Here is a 17,326-nt window from a genome sequence, read left to right on the forward strand (position 1 = left end):
TTCTTCAAGTAAAGGTTAGGCAGTCTGGATATAACCACTTTTATCTCTAGTCACCAGCAAAGTGGATGCTTGAAAGTTTCTGTCAAATGGAACCTAGTGTCTTAGTTTACAGTTAAAAATTTAAAAGTCTTGGGGGTAAGGATTTAGCTCAGTGGCATCACACCTGCCTTGAAAGCACAAGGTGCTGAGTTCCATCCCTGTATGGGAGACACACACACACACACACACACATTGAGCAGGGTGTGGTGGCACACGCCTGTAATCCCAGCACTCAGGAGGCTGAGGCAGGAGGACTGCTTCAAGTTCGAGGCCAGCCTGAACTACATAATGAGACCTTGCCTCAAAGTGCCTTCCCCCAAAAGTCTTAAAATTTAGTGATTTCTTATGTTCAGAATTAGCCATCAGGTTATCCTGCACTATGAATGTTTCAGTAGTACAGCCTAACAATGAAAAGCAAAGACCATAATTATCAATATAATCTGGAGTTGGGTGAGATTTCCTGTTGCTGGATTTTTGTTTGTTTTTTGTGGTTCTAAGGATCGGACCAAGGGCCTTGTGTTTGGTAGGCAAGGGATCCACCACTGAACTATACCCCTAGTTCTTTTTATTATTTTTTAACCTTTAAAAATACTATTCAGTTAAGCAATTCTCTTAAATTCTATGTGATGGCCAACCTTTTTCCCTCAGAAACTTTCATATTTCCTATACAGATGCAAAACAAAAGATGAACAAATATTTTTTTTTTTTAATTTTCTTTTTGGTACTTGGGATCAAACTCAGGACCTAAATCCCCAGCCCTTTCTTTCTTTTTTAGTGCACGGGATCGAACCCAGGCCGTCACATATGTCAGGCAAACACTCTATGACTGAGCCACATCCCAAGCCAATACTGTACATATATTATAGACAGGGAAACTAATCATCAAAGTGTTTCGGTTATTTTTTACAAAAGCAAAATCAAAACTACAACTCAAGCCTCATGACTTCTACTTTAACAACCTATTCCACTAAGCACAAATGGAAAATCCTCAAACATTGTTAATATGAAAATCAACAAAATATTCACTGTTCAGTAATCTTGGTTGTCATGAATACTTATTTTAGAAGTATTGTCAGAAAAATAATTCAAACCAAAAATATTCACTGATTTTCTAAGCAAGTCCTCAGCTAATATGAAAAAGAAGATGATTAGAACATCTTATTTCTCAAGAATGCTGGCTAAGTCTTCAATATCTGTCAGACACGGAGAATCACAGCTTATTGAAAATTTCTGCATTTAATTTTAGAATAAAATCAAAATTTTAAGTCAAACAAAATTTTAAAATAATTTTTAATTTGTTTATCCCAGTAAAGTATTTAATATACTTCAGTAAAATTTATAGAAGTTACCCCTAGAAAAAAAAAAAAAACCTGGGCCGGGGATTTAGCTCAGTGGTTTTACCACCTGCTGTGCAAGCACAAGGACCCGAGTTTGATCCCCGGTACCAAAAAAAAAAAACCCCTAATATTTAGTACTGCTAAGGGCATACACCTCCAGTGGATGAATAAACTTAATGTTTCCAAAAAAATAATAATTTGACAATATATCAAGTCTTCTGGATGTATATGTAATATGATACAATTAGTTGTGGGACCTTCTAAGAAAATTATTTAAAATGTGGATAATATATAAATATATACCTATATTCCTTTTAGAATTTTCTTTTTTTTGGTGGTGCTAGGGATTGAACAAAGTAGAGAACATATATATGCATAATAATAACCTTGATTATATGAATACACACATGCACTATTATTGGAAATTATTTGTTCTATAAATTCCCAAATTTTCATTTAGAGTATTACCTTTGTAATCTGAAAAATAAAAATTTTAATTGTCACCAGTGATAAAAGGTAATAATATCAATGACTATTAAGTGCAGGCACTACGTGGAATAACATATGCATATTTAATTTTCACAACCCTAACAGCAAGGTATCATCTCTATCTGCCAGATAAGCAAAACAAAGATCATAAAGTTTGAATAATATGAAAAAGTTGGTCACTATGCAGCACAGCCAGAATCTAAACACTTTTAGTTATAATACTATTTTATCTGAGAAATGAAAAAAGATTGTTCCTCCATTTACTGTATCACCATTATAGGACAGACAGGTTCAACAGACACAGACACACACACACACACACACACACACACACACACACACAGAACTGAACAAAGAGGCAACAACTGATTGGGCAACCAACTAAAAATGCAAAATTTTCACCCACAAAGCTGAAAATTCTAAATGATTCATATTCTAATGATTCAAAGCCCTTCAAGATAAATATTATTTGTAATGTCTACTTGGGTTTTTTTCCTAAGGGAAAATGTTTATCTCTAGGTATTAGCATATAAATTATCTACCACTATGACTAGTTTCAAATTAAGACTTGTAGTGAAAGAATTTTCATTTTTGAGGTGAAAATATAAAAGCATTTTAAAAATCTGCTTGAAGGATGACATTTAGGAATAATGGGAAAATCTATTTGGTAATCATAACCCATTAACTGGGTAACTTCAGATGTATTTGAGAACTGAGAAGTTAATATTTTCTGCACTCAAGTTAAAGTTCACAAAGTATCACATGTGAGAAACACCATTTTTAAAATAGTACATTTCAAATGTCACTTCAATACCCTTAAAAAGAAAAAAGAAAAATGTTTATTTCATTGGAGTAAGCTTCCTACTTTCTACAAATTTGCTCAACAAATACAAAATCAATGCCCCCCTACTCTGAATTTTTGTTCATTTTTTCCTAGTTATATGTCTAACTGGCTAGCATAAGACTCTAGAAATATATTTGCAAATATACAGAGTAAACATTATAAGTTTTTTCTTAGAGAACAACAATAAAACTTTAAAAATATTAAGTTGTGGGGCTGGGGATTTAGCTCAGTGGTTCCACCACCTGCCTCGCAAGAGCAAGGACCCAAGTTTGATCCCCAGTACCAAAAAAAAATAGAATAAATAAAGTTGTGAATAATTTTTTAAAACCCACAAATATGCTTGCTACTTACAGGAAATGGCTCCAATCCCTCCTGAATCACAAACCCTTCAATAACATGGGTCAAGATCTGTGGTTTGACAATAGCCTGTGGAGGCTTGTTTTCAATGCTGGGAGTGCTACCAGGCATAGATGTACTAGTACTCCTTGTGGTAGCAGCTGGAAGTAAAAGTGGAGGGGCAGGAACGGAAACATGTGAGGGATCTGATGGAGATTTAATTACTGAAGCGCTGACTGATGCCACAGCAGGTAATTCCACTTGCTCTGGAAAAAAAACCAAAAGTTACTTTTTTGATCTTTAGCATTCTGCCTGCACAATACTTAATATCTAGTATTTTTAAAAACTGTCCTAAGAGGCCAGGTGTGGTAGCGCATGCCTGTAGTCCCAGCACTCCAGAGGCTGGAGCAGGAAGACTGCAGTGAGTTTGAGGCCAGCCTGAGCTCCACAGTGAGTTCCAGGACAGTCTGAACTACACAGTGAGACGCTGTCTCAAAAAAAACCCAAAAAGTGTCCTAAGAACTTCATTATCTCATTTAATCTGCACAATAACCATAAGATAGAAATTACTATTATCCCCATTTTACAGAAGAGGGTAACTTGCTCAAAGTTATTCAAACATTGTTTTAAAAACTCTACTCCGTAAGATGTGAAAATATTTCAGAATACCAACCCAAGAATAACTACAAAAATGTTCAGCTGGGGTCTTTGTTTTTTGAGCTATCAAGATAGTCAATTTCCCATGTTCCTGTTTATATATACCAAATGATCTGAGTAGGCAGACAAATACCTTGAAAATGAAAAAGAACCATAAATCCACAGGATAGAAACTTGAATGATTTAAGCAGTAAGATTCCTCCAAGATCTCACACAAATTTTCTTCGTATTTTTTTTAAGTCTTCAGTGACACTGTACACATTGATTTGGGAAAATACTGCAGCACCAGTCAAGTGGAACATGTTGGGCTAGACCACTGATTCTTCCCCTTCAAATTGTGAGGGCCACAATAAGACAGATCTGGCAGCCTACAATGGAGATGCCACCTGCCTATTTGGTAGCACCAACCCTTTATTCCTTGTTCTAAAGTAAAGAGCTCTAAGAATATCAGCAAGTACAGACAGATGGCTGAGGAAAACAAAAGGGTATGTGTGCAAACCTAATAATGATACTGAGCTTTCTTACATCATGTTCAATGCCTTACATGTGGTAACTCATTTAATCTTTGAAACTAGCCTATGGACAGATACTGTTATCATCACCGTCTTACAGATGAGAAAACCCAAGACACAGAGAGATTAAATTACTTGCTTTAATGGCACACTGCAAATAAACAGTAGAAATGGGATATAGATCCACGAAGTTTGGTTGTAGAGATCATGCTTTTAAATTGTGTTAACTCCTCACCTCTCTGACTGTGAAAAGGACTGACAACACCTACCAAAGATGCTCAAAAGGTAAACACGAAAGCAGGGGAATCTCTAAAGAGAAAACTCGGGCCAGGGATTTAGCTCAGTGGATCCGCCGCCTGCCTAGCAAGCACAAGGTCCTGAGTTCAATACCTGGTACCAAAAATAAAAAAGAAAGAAAGAGGCTCCTTAAAGAGAAAACTCAGCTAATAAAACAGCATAGTAGGGGCTGAACTCAACGGTAGATCACTTGTCCACCATAAATGAGGCCATAGGTTTGAACTTCAGCACCACAAAAAAATTAAAATAAGATGGCATAGTAATCATCTGCATATATTCTCAGGAACGGAAATGCAGAATGGGGATGTAGCACAGTGGTACAGCACTTGAGCACTTGCCTAGTACATGACAAAAAGATCCCCAGCAAAGAAAAAGAAAAAAGATAATTTTAAGAAAGGAATGGAAACACTTAACATTTCACCATTAGTAACACCAATGTGATTAATGTTATTATGTAGCTTTTAAGAGAATTATAATAGCCACAAATTAACCTAGTTTTACCAAATACACTAATATAAACTATGTTGGAAAACATAAATTTAAGGCCATACAATCTATTAGAAGCTTTTTCAAAAAATAGAAAATACTAATTTGTTAATTTTAGGAACAAATACAAAATTGTACACAAGTCTCATCAAACAGACACACTCCACAAAACTATCTTGTATATCAAATCTATGAGATAAAGTATTAAAGATAAAAAATTCTGAAGTGGAACTTTTATGAAGACAAAATAAATTAATGGGGAGCTTGAAACAAAATTGTAATGTCCCGTAAAAACTTATAGATATGTTCTTTTTTAGAACTCTAAAGCTGCATACTATGGTTTGATTGTGTATCCTATAATTTATGTGTTGGAAATTTAATCCTAATGCAACACTGTTGAGAGGTGGGACCTTTAAAAGGTGAAGAGGGGGCAGGGGATTTAGCTCAGTGGTTCCACTGACTGCCTTACAAGCACAAGTCCTGAGTTCGATCCCCAGTACCAAAAAAAAAAGGTGAAGAGGGGTTAATGTTGTATCTCAGAAGTGGGTTCATTAGCACTAGAGTGTATCTGTTATAAAAGCGAGTTTGACACCCCCCGACCTTGTGCAGATACTCTTACCCAAGATGTGATCCTTAGATCCTAGAATTATCAGACTCCACAACCAAAAGTTAAATACATTTCTGTTCATTATAAATTACCAAGTCTGAGGTATTCTGTTATAGCAGCACAAAATGGATGATGACACTACATTAAGTATAATTAAGTGTAATATGGTTTGTTCAGAAAATACTGCCTGGTATATATTCTAATTAATTTTCAGATCATATGTACAAATCTTGTAAGCCCCAAGTTTTGTTAACAATAGAGCTGTCAGTTATAGACTTTGAAGAGCAAATCCCTATTATTTGCCAGTTTGCAACAAACTATTAAAATAAAAAACACAAGAAACATCAGAAACACAACTATTACACTCTAAATTTGAAAAACATGAGAGAAAACTAGAGTGTTACAAAATCAAATAACTCTTTGGCCTCATTTCTTGCACAAGAGCCATGAACTTTTTCTACTTTTTCACATGGATGGCTTTACTTTCAAAGAACTTTTGCAGATTTATAAAAGCTGAATCCTGGATAGAAGCAAATCTATTTGCAAATTAGTTTATTTCACCATTTGAGAGGAGTTCTAAAAATCAACCTGTATTTTTCTTCCTCATGTTACAGAAGGGTGATAAGTATAAAGTAAATTATAGGAAGACTAAAATGTCTACACTGTAGTTAACAACTTAACCACAGGGATGTGGTTTGACAGGAAGTCACACTATTCCTGAGGAAAAAATATAAAAAGATATTCTTGTGTTCCAACATTTTAAAAATGTTTAAATTTGTTATCAGTACATTAGTACCATTAATGAAGCTTTTTTTTAGCAAGGCTTATTTTGAATTAAATCATCCTCATAATCCAAGTTTAAGATTCAATTAAACTTGTATTTCTGCTTTCAAATCAAAACTCCAAGAAATCTGCAGCAAGATAAATCCATTTTCAGTGTAAAGAAATCACAAAGATTTGATAGTATAGGTTAAACTTTCTTAAATCTATTTTTTCAGGTATTATTTTGAATTAAACAAAGGCAGTAATAGTCTTATTTCATATACTTATATTGATTAAATGTTTTGTATTACCAAGAGAGGACAAAGAAGAAAACTGATTTTCTCCTTCTATGCACTGCAGAATAGTAAGGAAATAAGAGCATGAGAGAACGGAAGGGAGAGGATGTGGCATGCTAAAGAGAGCAGCGGGTAAGAGCTGCTTTGGTACCAGTCAGTGTCCCATTACAATTTGTTTTCAGAGAGATTTTTTCTTAATCAAAATAATCATCAGAGCCATAAGATCTTCAATCAAACAATATTTACAACAAAGCCTGAAGCAATATTGGTATGACTTAGATTAAGGTGAACAAATTTTCAGTAAAGGACCTACAGTTACTCAACTGTGTAGATATAGGCACAAAAGCAGCCAGGGAGAATAACTGAAAAATTGAGCATGGCTATGTTTCATACACTTTATTTATGGATAATAAAGTATGAATTTCACATAATTTTCACAATATGAATGACTATTCTTCTGATGTTTTACAACTATTCGAATATTTTGAAACCATCCTTACTTGAGCCATACAATAGGCAACAGAAAAAAAAATTTGAACAGTAAACTGTAGTTTGCTAATACTTGATATAAATAAAACATTTGGACATTTTTTTAAAAACCATTAAACCTATTTTTAGGAACTAGACAGGGCTGCCAGTTAAACTAATGTTTTAGTAAAACACCCAGGGCTCATAGTAACTTTAACAGTGTAAGGAGTACATAGGGGATCTACTTAAAATTCATAAGAAACACTGAATTAGTGAATATGAACTTGAATGTTTAAGTGCAAGACATGTTTTAATCCACGTCTCTTGCAAGAATTAGGCTGAATTTAAGTACTGTAACTGTAATTGTTTTGGAATTTTTTTTAAAGACAAGGACTTGCTAGTTAAGGCTGGCCTTGAACTCACTATGTACTCTAGGCTGGCCTTGAACTCCCAGTGATCCTCCTGCCTCAGCCTCTTGCATGCTGGAATTATAGGCATGTACCACCACACTCAGCTTTAAGTACTATAACTATTAAACTTTTAAAATCAATTATTCTGGACCACAAGAAATTGTGAGGAGTATCAATATGATGTGAATCTTAGAAAATATAATTTAAATCTTTTGATAAAATCTTGATTTATTCTAATTTTTAAGCTAGAAATAGTTCAATGAATGAATGTGAATAGGCATATAAAATGTATCTGTACAAACCACTGAAAACAAGAAGCCATGAAATACCATGTTTTTCATTTGGGTAATATTGAACAATATAAACTACTAAGCTTTGAGACTTTAAATAATTTTCAACAAAGGCAAATAATTCTTATTTACCATAATAAACTGACTATTCTTCATAAAAAATAAAAAATAAGCACAAAGGCCCGAGTTTGATCCCCAGTACCAAAAAAAAAAAAAAAATGTTGCGTTCTAATCTACATTTTGCTGTAATTTATTACAGTAACAAATTAGGTTAATACCACATCTAATGAAAAAATATTTCTCATTACTAACATCAAACAGAAAAATTACCTTATATTTTGGTATTTTCTTACCTAACAAAGGATGTTCAGAAGTCAAATCCTCTCCTCTCCCCACAGTTATAGCTGCTGGAGACAAAGTGGGAGGTGGCGGAGTTCTATCCATCCGGACACATTCATCAGACTCCTCTGGCATTTCTTCCTCACACACATCTTCTACTTGATAAACCTGCAATGACAAATCACATTGCCTTAAAATGTTTCCAAACATACATTTAATAAGGCATTCTTAATTTTTTAAAGTTAAATCCTAAGTATATTAAATTTAAAAATGAGGTAAAATGACTATCTGACAAGTAGAAAGGAAAACTTTAAAATCACTCAAATGAAGTTTTTCATTATAACTAATATTTCACTGAAAGCAAGCTGTGGATCAGTTATCTAAGCCAAAAATAACTAGAGTTTCCAAAATGATGACAGTCAAGTGTGAAAATATTTTTAATTTTGAATTTTAAAAGGTTTTGCTTTTACATAATCAAATATTTCAAGAATTATACCACAGTTTCTGTTAATTTCTACTTGTCATAAATCAAAAGATACTAGTAATTTTCACAAGCACACTTAAGTAAATTTCTAAACTAACATGTGATACTGTTAGAAAATATAATGCCAAGAGGACAATATCTCAGGCTGCTATCATCATCATCATCATCATCATCATCATCATCATTTTGGGTACCAGGAATCGAACTCAGGGCCTCGCACTTGCCAGGCAGGCACTGTGCCGTTGAGCTACATTCCTGGCCCTATTATTATTTATATAAAAATTAAACTATGACAAATATCTATAAAAACGATGTACAATTTTGTTTTCTGTTCTACTAAAGAATCTAATGAATTTTACATGCTAATATTAAGTCAATAGAAAATATCTATCTTTATACACAAATATACACACATACTCCCTAACCCATATGCATATATTTTTTATTTGTTATCCAGTTGTAAAGATTATACTTAAAAGGGAATATAGAATAAAAAAAACTCTAAAAAGGAGCTGTATAACTAGAAATTACTGATTTCAATGTTTTATTACACTTAAGGCTTAGTTTACAAAGTGCATTTTTAGAGATTGATATAGGTATTTTAACTGGTCACTTAACCATTATTTATGAAAGATTACAGATTTCTGAAAGAAGCACAAAACAGTCTATTTTCCTTCTTAAAGCTTAAATTTACAAGGATTATAAGTTTTTAAAAATTATTTAACTAAACTGATAAATGTTCCAGTAAATGTTAATAAAGCAAAAAAAATTTCTTAACATTCACAAAATAACTTTAAGTGACATCTAATGTTATATTTAATTATATTTTAAAAGTTTGATAATTTGAAGTATATAAAATTAAATATGAAATAAGATTTCTGAATCCAACAACTACCATGTGTTATAAGACTATGAAATGTCATCTATAAAGGTATACATAATAACAAACTACAGAGCTTTAAAAAAAAGCCTTGCTGGGCCATGGACATACATGTCTATAATCCCAGTACTGTGGAAGGCTGAAGCAGGAGATTCCCAAGTTCAAGCCTGGCTTAGGCAACTTAATGACTTAGTGAGACCCTGTCTCAAAAAATTTAAAAATGGGGCCAGGGATTTAGCTCAGTGGTGCCGCTGCCTGCCTTGCAAGCACAAGGTCCCAAGTTGGATCCCCGGTAACAACAACAACAAAAAATTTTTAAATGGCTGAGAATGAAGCTCAATGTGAAAGTCCCAGGTTCAATCCCCAATGCCACAAAATTTAAAAATAGAAATACAGTCCTTCCAAGCCTCTACTAAAGAATAAAACTTTTTCTTTTTTTAAAACATAAAAACTGTGTGACTGATAATTTTGTCAAATATGATAGCCCAAACTGTGATCTGAATCAGCTACTAAACAGACAACATTTTTATAAAGTTATCTAATCACAACCATGGATCTGGAAAACTATATAACCAAGAGACTCCTTACCTCACCTCTGGGTCTCAGAAGTGTAAGCAGTGATTCATTACTGAACAAGGTAACAGTTATAGGTGCTAGTATCTGTTCATAATAGTAACTTTAAAAAGATGATAATGCCCAATATAGAGAAAATAACCCAAAAAATATCTGGATGTTAACGAAAGTTTTTTTTCTAGTACTCAAAGGTATCTGCTGGTGTAGTGATTAAGTTGCCTGAGTAAAGGGGGAATTAATTCAGGGTTTTATTAACTAGTTTGATTTAATCTACATAGTATTTCCTTTAGTAGATATTTTTATTCTGAAGAACATTATCTTTTCTTTAATCTTAGCTCCTATCACATGTTATTCAAACATCTAATACACTATCTTTTAAGGAATTAAAGCTTGATTATGCATAGAACTAATTTTTTTAAATGATGAAATTGTTTTTTGGTTTTGGGGGGGGTTTTTTGGTACCAGGGACTGAACTCAGGACCTTGCGCTTGTGAGGCAGATGCGCACCACTGAGCTAAATCCCTGGCCTCAATGAACTTGTTTTTAAAGGATGAAAAGACCCATAACACAAACAGTATTTTAAAAAATACAGTAATCCATTAAAGAATGCTGTAGTTTTATAGCTGTACATTTTATACTTATCTGTGATACAATTTTAGTTCTGGTTATGAAGGGTGAAGTTTAAGTTGAGTTTCATTTGTTTTCTTTTATGTACCGTGGATATCCAATTGTTTTCTTTTATGTACTGTGGATATCCAATTGCTCCAACACTATTTGATAAAATGACTATTCTTGCTTCATTGAATTGTGTCTACTTTTGTAATCTTTTTAGTGTTTTGTTGATCTTTGTCTCTCTCCCTTTGTTAATACCACATTGTCTTGATTATTTTAGCTTTGTGATAAATCTTAAAAACAGTATGATTCCTTTAAAAAAAAAAAGAATACTGTAAAATACTTTTCATTCTTTATAGTTAAGGCTAATCATATATACTTTTTCCAGATTTCCCATGTAAAAGCAAAATAAGTTAATAGAAGTAGGCAAAAACGAATCTGTCACAAACATCTGGCACAATCACAAAGAAATCTAAGTGCAAGAACTAAAATACTGGAAACAAGCAAAGATGTGGAGGTTTTGTTCATTGGATCATTAGGAAACTGCACATCATAATTTTGGTTTAGCTCTTAACTGTAACTATTCTAAAAATAACAAAGACTGCCAGACTTACCTCAATTAAGTCCATTATTCCCATTTGTCTCCCTTTCCTAAATAAACTGAGGAACATTTGTTTATTAGTTCTAAATTATCTACCCTCAACATCTTATTTATACTCAAATGTCAATTTTTATAAAGTTAATAGATCTTTAAAAAAACATTGATTTTACTTTGATAATTCATCCTTATCTTTCAAAGTTTCACATCTCTTAAATAAATTTCTCTCTATCTTTATCAGAAACAACCAAGAAAGTGTAATTTGCCAAGAAATATGTTTTGATGGAAAAATATTACATTTAGTCAAAGATAATAAAAAGAAAATATAGCAAAATTTAATAAACAGAATGATGTTGCTCAAAGAAATATAAAAGAAAAGGTAACATGAACATCTACAGCAAACATAATAACCATATTGACAATAGAAGAGAAAGTTAAAAAGTCCTCCAGAAATGAGGTAAGAAAAAGAAACTTTGTAATCTATAAAAAAGGGCAAGAAGCATAAAATAAAACCTTAAGTATTTTCAGCTCTTAGGTTTTTTTTTTTCTTTTTTCTTCTGGGTTTTTTGAGATATGGTCACTATGCAGTTCAGACTGGTTCTTGAACTCATTATGTAGCCCAGGCTGACCTTGAATTCAAGGCAATCCTCCTGCCTCAGCCTTCCAACTGCTGGGATTACAAGTGTACACCACCATGCCCAGCTTAATGTAGTTTTTAAAGTATTGAATTTTTGGTGTTTCTATCCAAATGTTTCCTCTAACAAAAACATTAGAAAAATATAAGAAGTATTAGAAAAGTTTTATTTTTATTTGTTAAAAACCAAATAACTGGGCCGGGGATTTAGCTCAGTGGTTCCGCTGCCTGCCTCACAAGCGCAAGGTCCCGAGTTTGATCCCCGGTACGGGGAAAAAAAATACAACAAATCACTCAACTAAATAATGAGAAAATAAATTTAATTTGGTTTCTCTGAAGGTTCAGGGTATTTTGTAAACCCAAATTGTTACATACCTACTGCAAACTCTTCAAAAATCCATTAAAAGAAAATTTGGATATCATAATTAAATGACAAATTTATTCTAACACTTGTTTTTGTCAAATTCTTATTTTTAAAAGGGAATAGGAAGTAGAATTCAATTTCTTTATGCCTATTTAAGATCACTCAGAATGACAAGAATAAAACACCTATAAATTTGCACTTGAGATCCAAAAGGCTTCCCATTAATGAAGAAACTTTGAAACTCCTTTCCTTTTTGAGTTAATGGTTATTTCCTTTTAGGTAATACAAATCTTCTAGGACTATTTTCTTCTATTACAAATTATAAATTTGATTATTCTGACTGAACATTTAGAGACCTTATTTTAGTTTTATTACAAATTATTTTATAAATTATGAAGTCCTTTAGGCTGTTTTTTTAAAAAGATAACTTTCTAGACAACATGTAACCATTTTTGGAGGTTTATTCTGATAAATTTCACTACAATTTCAATTATTCAAAACTTTTACTCCTCCCAAAGGACTTTTTTTTTATTCTCAGTATTAACAGTAATCTACTGAGATTTTTGAATTTTTAAAGCGAGAAATATTTTAAGTATATATTTTCCCATAGTAGAATTTAAAAGTCAGTTAATTTGGGGATGTTGGACTCTTTTTTTCCTAGAACAAAATTTTTTATAAAGTTTTAATTACAAATACAATTTTACCAAAAAATTACATCATATATATGCATACCTCCTTCATCTTGAAACAAAAGCCCCTCAAGGCCCAGGACTTCAGAATGCATACAACCAAAAAGGTTAGCTAGATAAATCATACGTTTAAGAACATACAAGCCAACAGAAGGGATCTATGAAGGATAATCACCTTAAGAGAAAAAACTTTGTGCAGGTGACACTGGTTCAAATGCATTCCCTTGGGGAAAAAAAATCAACTCTGTAAAGATAGCAGATGGATTTGTTTAAATAGTAATAAAATTAACGAGGGACTTTAATAACCATCACAAATTATTAAGCATGCAACCATACTACAACAAGCAACAGTATTTTTTCCCATACAGCATGTTTGCCAGCATACTGACATATGGAAATTCCAAGCTTTTTAAATTAATAGGCATTTATATTTAGCAATATAACATTGTGTGAGAGAAACAGTTTTACTTTCAGTTCATCAAGAAAGTCAAAGAGGGCCAGGGATTTAGCTCAGTGGTTCCGCCGCCTGCCTCGCAAGCGCAAGGTCCTGAGTTCAATCCCCGATACCAAAAAAAAAAGAAAAAAGTCAAAGAGCTTCCAAGGGCTTACCACTGGTGGATCAACAGATGCTGGTGGTTGTACTTGTAGGTTTACCGCAACAGTCTGTGGAGGAGGAAGAGTCTGAAATGGCAACTGGACCAAAGCTTCTGCAGCTGGAAGCTCCTCTTCAGACACCAAAGCATTCTGCACCAAAACCTGGCCCTGGGATAGAATTTCAGGCTGCACTTGTAAAGACTGCATAGACTGTAAGGGTAGTGGTGGAATCTGAGCTGGAGGAGATGTCGACATCTGTGGAGGGGTTGCAATTGGGATTGGAGAGGACTGCAGGGTTGAATACTGCTGGTGTGATGGAGACACAATCTGCTGACCTGGGGACACCAAAGCAGACTGCTGAACTGGGCCAATGTGTACAAGAGGGGAAGCTGGAAGTGGAAGATGGGATGGAAGATTCAGTTGTGCTGTGGGTTGCACCTGATTAGCAGCAGACTGCTGCAAATTTGGCCCTGGCTGAAGAGCTGATGACACAAGAGGGTGTGGCTGAATAAGTGCTTGTGGATGAATTATTATAGTAGGAGACTGACTTGGTGAATGAGGTGGTGGAGGAGACACTACTACAGACTGCTGGGCTGACTGTGACTGATTAGGGGATACCGTTAAAGGAGGGGGATGGCTCTGAATCGGTGAACAATGCTGTGACTGAGCACTGCTGGGAGCTGGAGGAAGGCCATGGTTTTGGAGTGGTATACAGTGCTGGGATGGGGGTGGATCTTGAGTTGAATTCTGAAGTGTGATTGGCTGAATTTGCTGTTGCTGCTGTTGTAATATCAGCTGATGATGGGAAACCTTGGGAGGTGGTGAATGAAGAGGAATCTGTTGATGTTTTATTAGAGAATGAGGTTGAATTGGAGAATATGAAGCTGTGAGAGAAAAAAATGACAATTAGTACTGATTTCAAAAATATTATTAGAATTTTTAAAATAAATCTAAAGTAGGAAAGTTCTCACATCAGAAGGTCATAATCTTTAGAATTTTGTTATAAGTCTTTTAGGTAACAGTGAAATGAAATTTTATGACAAACAGCTTTTCCTTGGGAAACTAAAAATTTGATAAAATAAGCTGTACTGTGATAAGTTCCAAAAGAAAACTGCCTAAAATAATCTATCACAAATCTGATTCTATGCATGGTTTATTTCTCCTAAATTTTATACTTTACCAAAACAGCTGCATTTACGTTTAGCAAAGTTTATCCACTTGAATTTCATCTTTGAGAGAGAAGTATTATGACTGAACAAGTAGAGTATATGTAAAGATAACTTCAAAATCATTAAAATGTTATTAGAACACTAAATAAAGATCTCATCCTATCCACATCTGGTAGCACAAATAAATCACTGTAACTAATCACTGAAATTTTAGAGCCTATTCTAAATCCAGGAGAGCACTAGTTTTCTTTGCAGACAATGAAGTAATGAGAAGCCTAAGCTACCTAATTAAAGGATTTTAAACCCTTCTCACCCACCACAAAAAACCTACAGTAATTTATAAATAATGTTACCAGATCTTCTCCAGAGGAGCCACTCACAACAGGGACAAATAAGAATTATCAGAATCAAATTGTGAGCACTTTCTCTACCATCATGCCTCTTCTCCAAACCCACACACATGTTCAGAAAGAGGGAGATGCTGATGAATGCCTACCTACGTAAGAATGGAAACTGGGTTCACTAGAAGATAAACTGAAATGATTCCAACAACTTTTTAAAAAACGGTTTTACATTTGGTTACTTTTAAATTTTGGGAAATCTTTAACAAGTAGTGTCTCAAGAAAGTGTTCAGAAGGTTTAATAGCTATCTACTATTTTAAAAAATGGGGGACTTGAGGGTGTAGCTCAATGATAGAGCACAGGCTTAGCATGGGCAAAGCCCTGAGTTCAATCCCCAGCACAACAACAAAAACAAAAAGAAAGAAAAAGGAAGTTAAGTCTGATGCTTCATCCAACAAAATGATTCTCACATAGTAATTAGACTAACACTTAGACTAAGCTAAGACCGCCAACCCTTTATAAAAGTACTGATATTATAGACTATATTACACCATGCCAAAAAAAAAAAAGGAAAATTAACAAAACTTTGGATTCCACAGAATGGTTTCCAAGGGGCTCAAAGTGCTTTCTCGTCTTTTATTTGTATTTATAAAATGCCTGTGGCATTATCCTTCTTCTACATAAAATAATTTTTCACAATCATAACAGAAAAAGTCTACTTTCATTCAATTTTTAAAATTATAATTTAAATTTAGCATATTATTGAAGTACAATGGATATTATATCCACTAATAATTTTTTGTGCTCTAGTAATCTTTTTGTATTCTGTTATCTAGTTGATAATTCTATAGACCAATGATATATCCTTTTTTTAAATTAAATTTTTCTTTGATCAGAAGTCAAACTAAGTTTACATATTTTATATTAAACTGTAAGCACATATGACAACAATATATACAGAATTATCCAAATATTTGAAACAATGCCTCTGTACAAGAAAAGCCCAATATTCTAGCGAACCATGTCATATTGCTTAATTTCTCTGATTTTAAACACTTTACTATCTCAAGGTAGCCTTATATTTGCAGAATTAATGACTGGCATCATTTCTTTCACACATACATATAGTTTTTTAATTGTTATTTACCATAACATATATTATTTCATTCAATAGTTACAACAAACCCATGAGGTGCATGTGGTACTATACAATCCAACATATTACAGATGAACAAACTGAATAGTTAAATGACTTCCCTGAAATCACTGGGTATCAAGGGACAGTGCTGTATCTTGAACCTGTAACCCTGAGTCTAGGGATCTGTATGGAGTGTGTGCCCCACCCCTCAAACTTCCTATGTTGAAGCCTTAACCCCAATGTAACTGTCTTTGAGACAGTACATCTAAGGAATTAAAGTTAAAAGAGGTCATAAGGATAGAGCCTTGACATGACTGATTCGTATATTGTTAAGAAGAGCTCTCAGAGAGCTCTTCCACTGCACACTTGAAAGGCCATGTGAACATATAGCAAGGAAGTACCTATCCACAAGCCAAGAACAGAGGCCTCACCAGAAACTCAATATTTCCAGACCTTAATCTTGGGCTTTCCAGCTACCTATTGTATGGTATTGTGTTATGTCAGCTACAGCAGATTAATACATAGTCTTCTTACTACATATTCAACTAATGTTTACAAAAACTGTATGTATTTTTTTCCAATTACACTAGCTTCAGAAAAGCTCTAAAAATTGCTTCAAGCTGAGTGTGATGGCACATGCCTGTAATCCAAGTACTATGGAGGCTTAGGCAGGAGAATCATAAGTTGAAACCTAGCCTGGGCAACTTAGTGACTTAGGCCCTGTCTCAAAATAAATAGGGCTGGGTATGTAGCTCAGGGCAAAGGTCCTAGATTCAATCCCCACCCCAATAATTGATTGATTGGTTGATAGATAGATACTGCTTTAAAAACTTTTCCCCTTTAATATGGATCATGATTGCCATTCATTTGGTTTAAGTTTACCCTTATTTTATGTGTTAAAAATAGAATTACTAACAAATAGAAACCCTACCTTTAAGCATAATTGGAAATAAAAACCAAGTTATCTTAGCACAATAACCATATCCTCTATAATAATTCTTGGACTATACTACATGAGAATACAAGTAGATTTTTCTAATATTTTAAATGACCTATAGAGACAGCTCCAGTTGAGGAAAA

At 33.7% G+C, this 17,326-nt stretch overlaps 1 protein-coding gene across 11 annotated transcripts in view; it reads right to left on the reverse strand.

Annotated features, from left to right (window-relative positions):
• Phc3 (polyhomeotic homolog 3) overlaps window positions 1–17,326 on the reverse strand; it is a 114,258-nt gene that overhangs the window by 27,933 nt on the left and 68,999 nt on the right. For 8 of the 11 annotated variants that reach the window (XR_002393038.2, XM_021254030.2, XM_021254033.2 and 5 more), the window contains 4 exons: window positions 13,613–14,481; window positions 13,179–13,226; window positions 8,184–8,337; window positions 3,061–3,311 (listed from right to left, as the gene is read on the reverse strand). Coding sequence is in view for 10 of the 11 variants with exons in the window: in XM_021254030.2 (XP_021109689.1) it covers window positions 3,061–3,311; window positions 8,184–8,337; window positions 13,179–13,226; window positions 13,613–14,481 (1,322 nt within the window). In the remaining variant the exon portion in view is untranslated. The remainder of the gene's footprint in view (window positions 1–3,060; window positions 3,312–8,183; window positions 8,338–13,178; window positions 13,227–13,612; window positions 14,482–17,326) is intronic. The other 3 variants (XM_087186497.1, XM_004834580.3, XM_004834579.3) reach the window with 1 other exon arrangement.

Source organism: Heterocephalus glaber, unplaced genomic scaffold (genome assembly GCF_053883595.1).
Source record: "Heterocephalus glaber isolate CG9 unplaced genomic scaffold, H.glaber_assembly_v1.0 deba00001504, whole genome shotgun sequence".
Lineage (NCBI taxonomy): Eukaryota > Metazoa > Chordata > Mammalia > Rodentia > Bathyergidae > Heterocephalus > Heterocephalus glaber.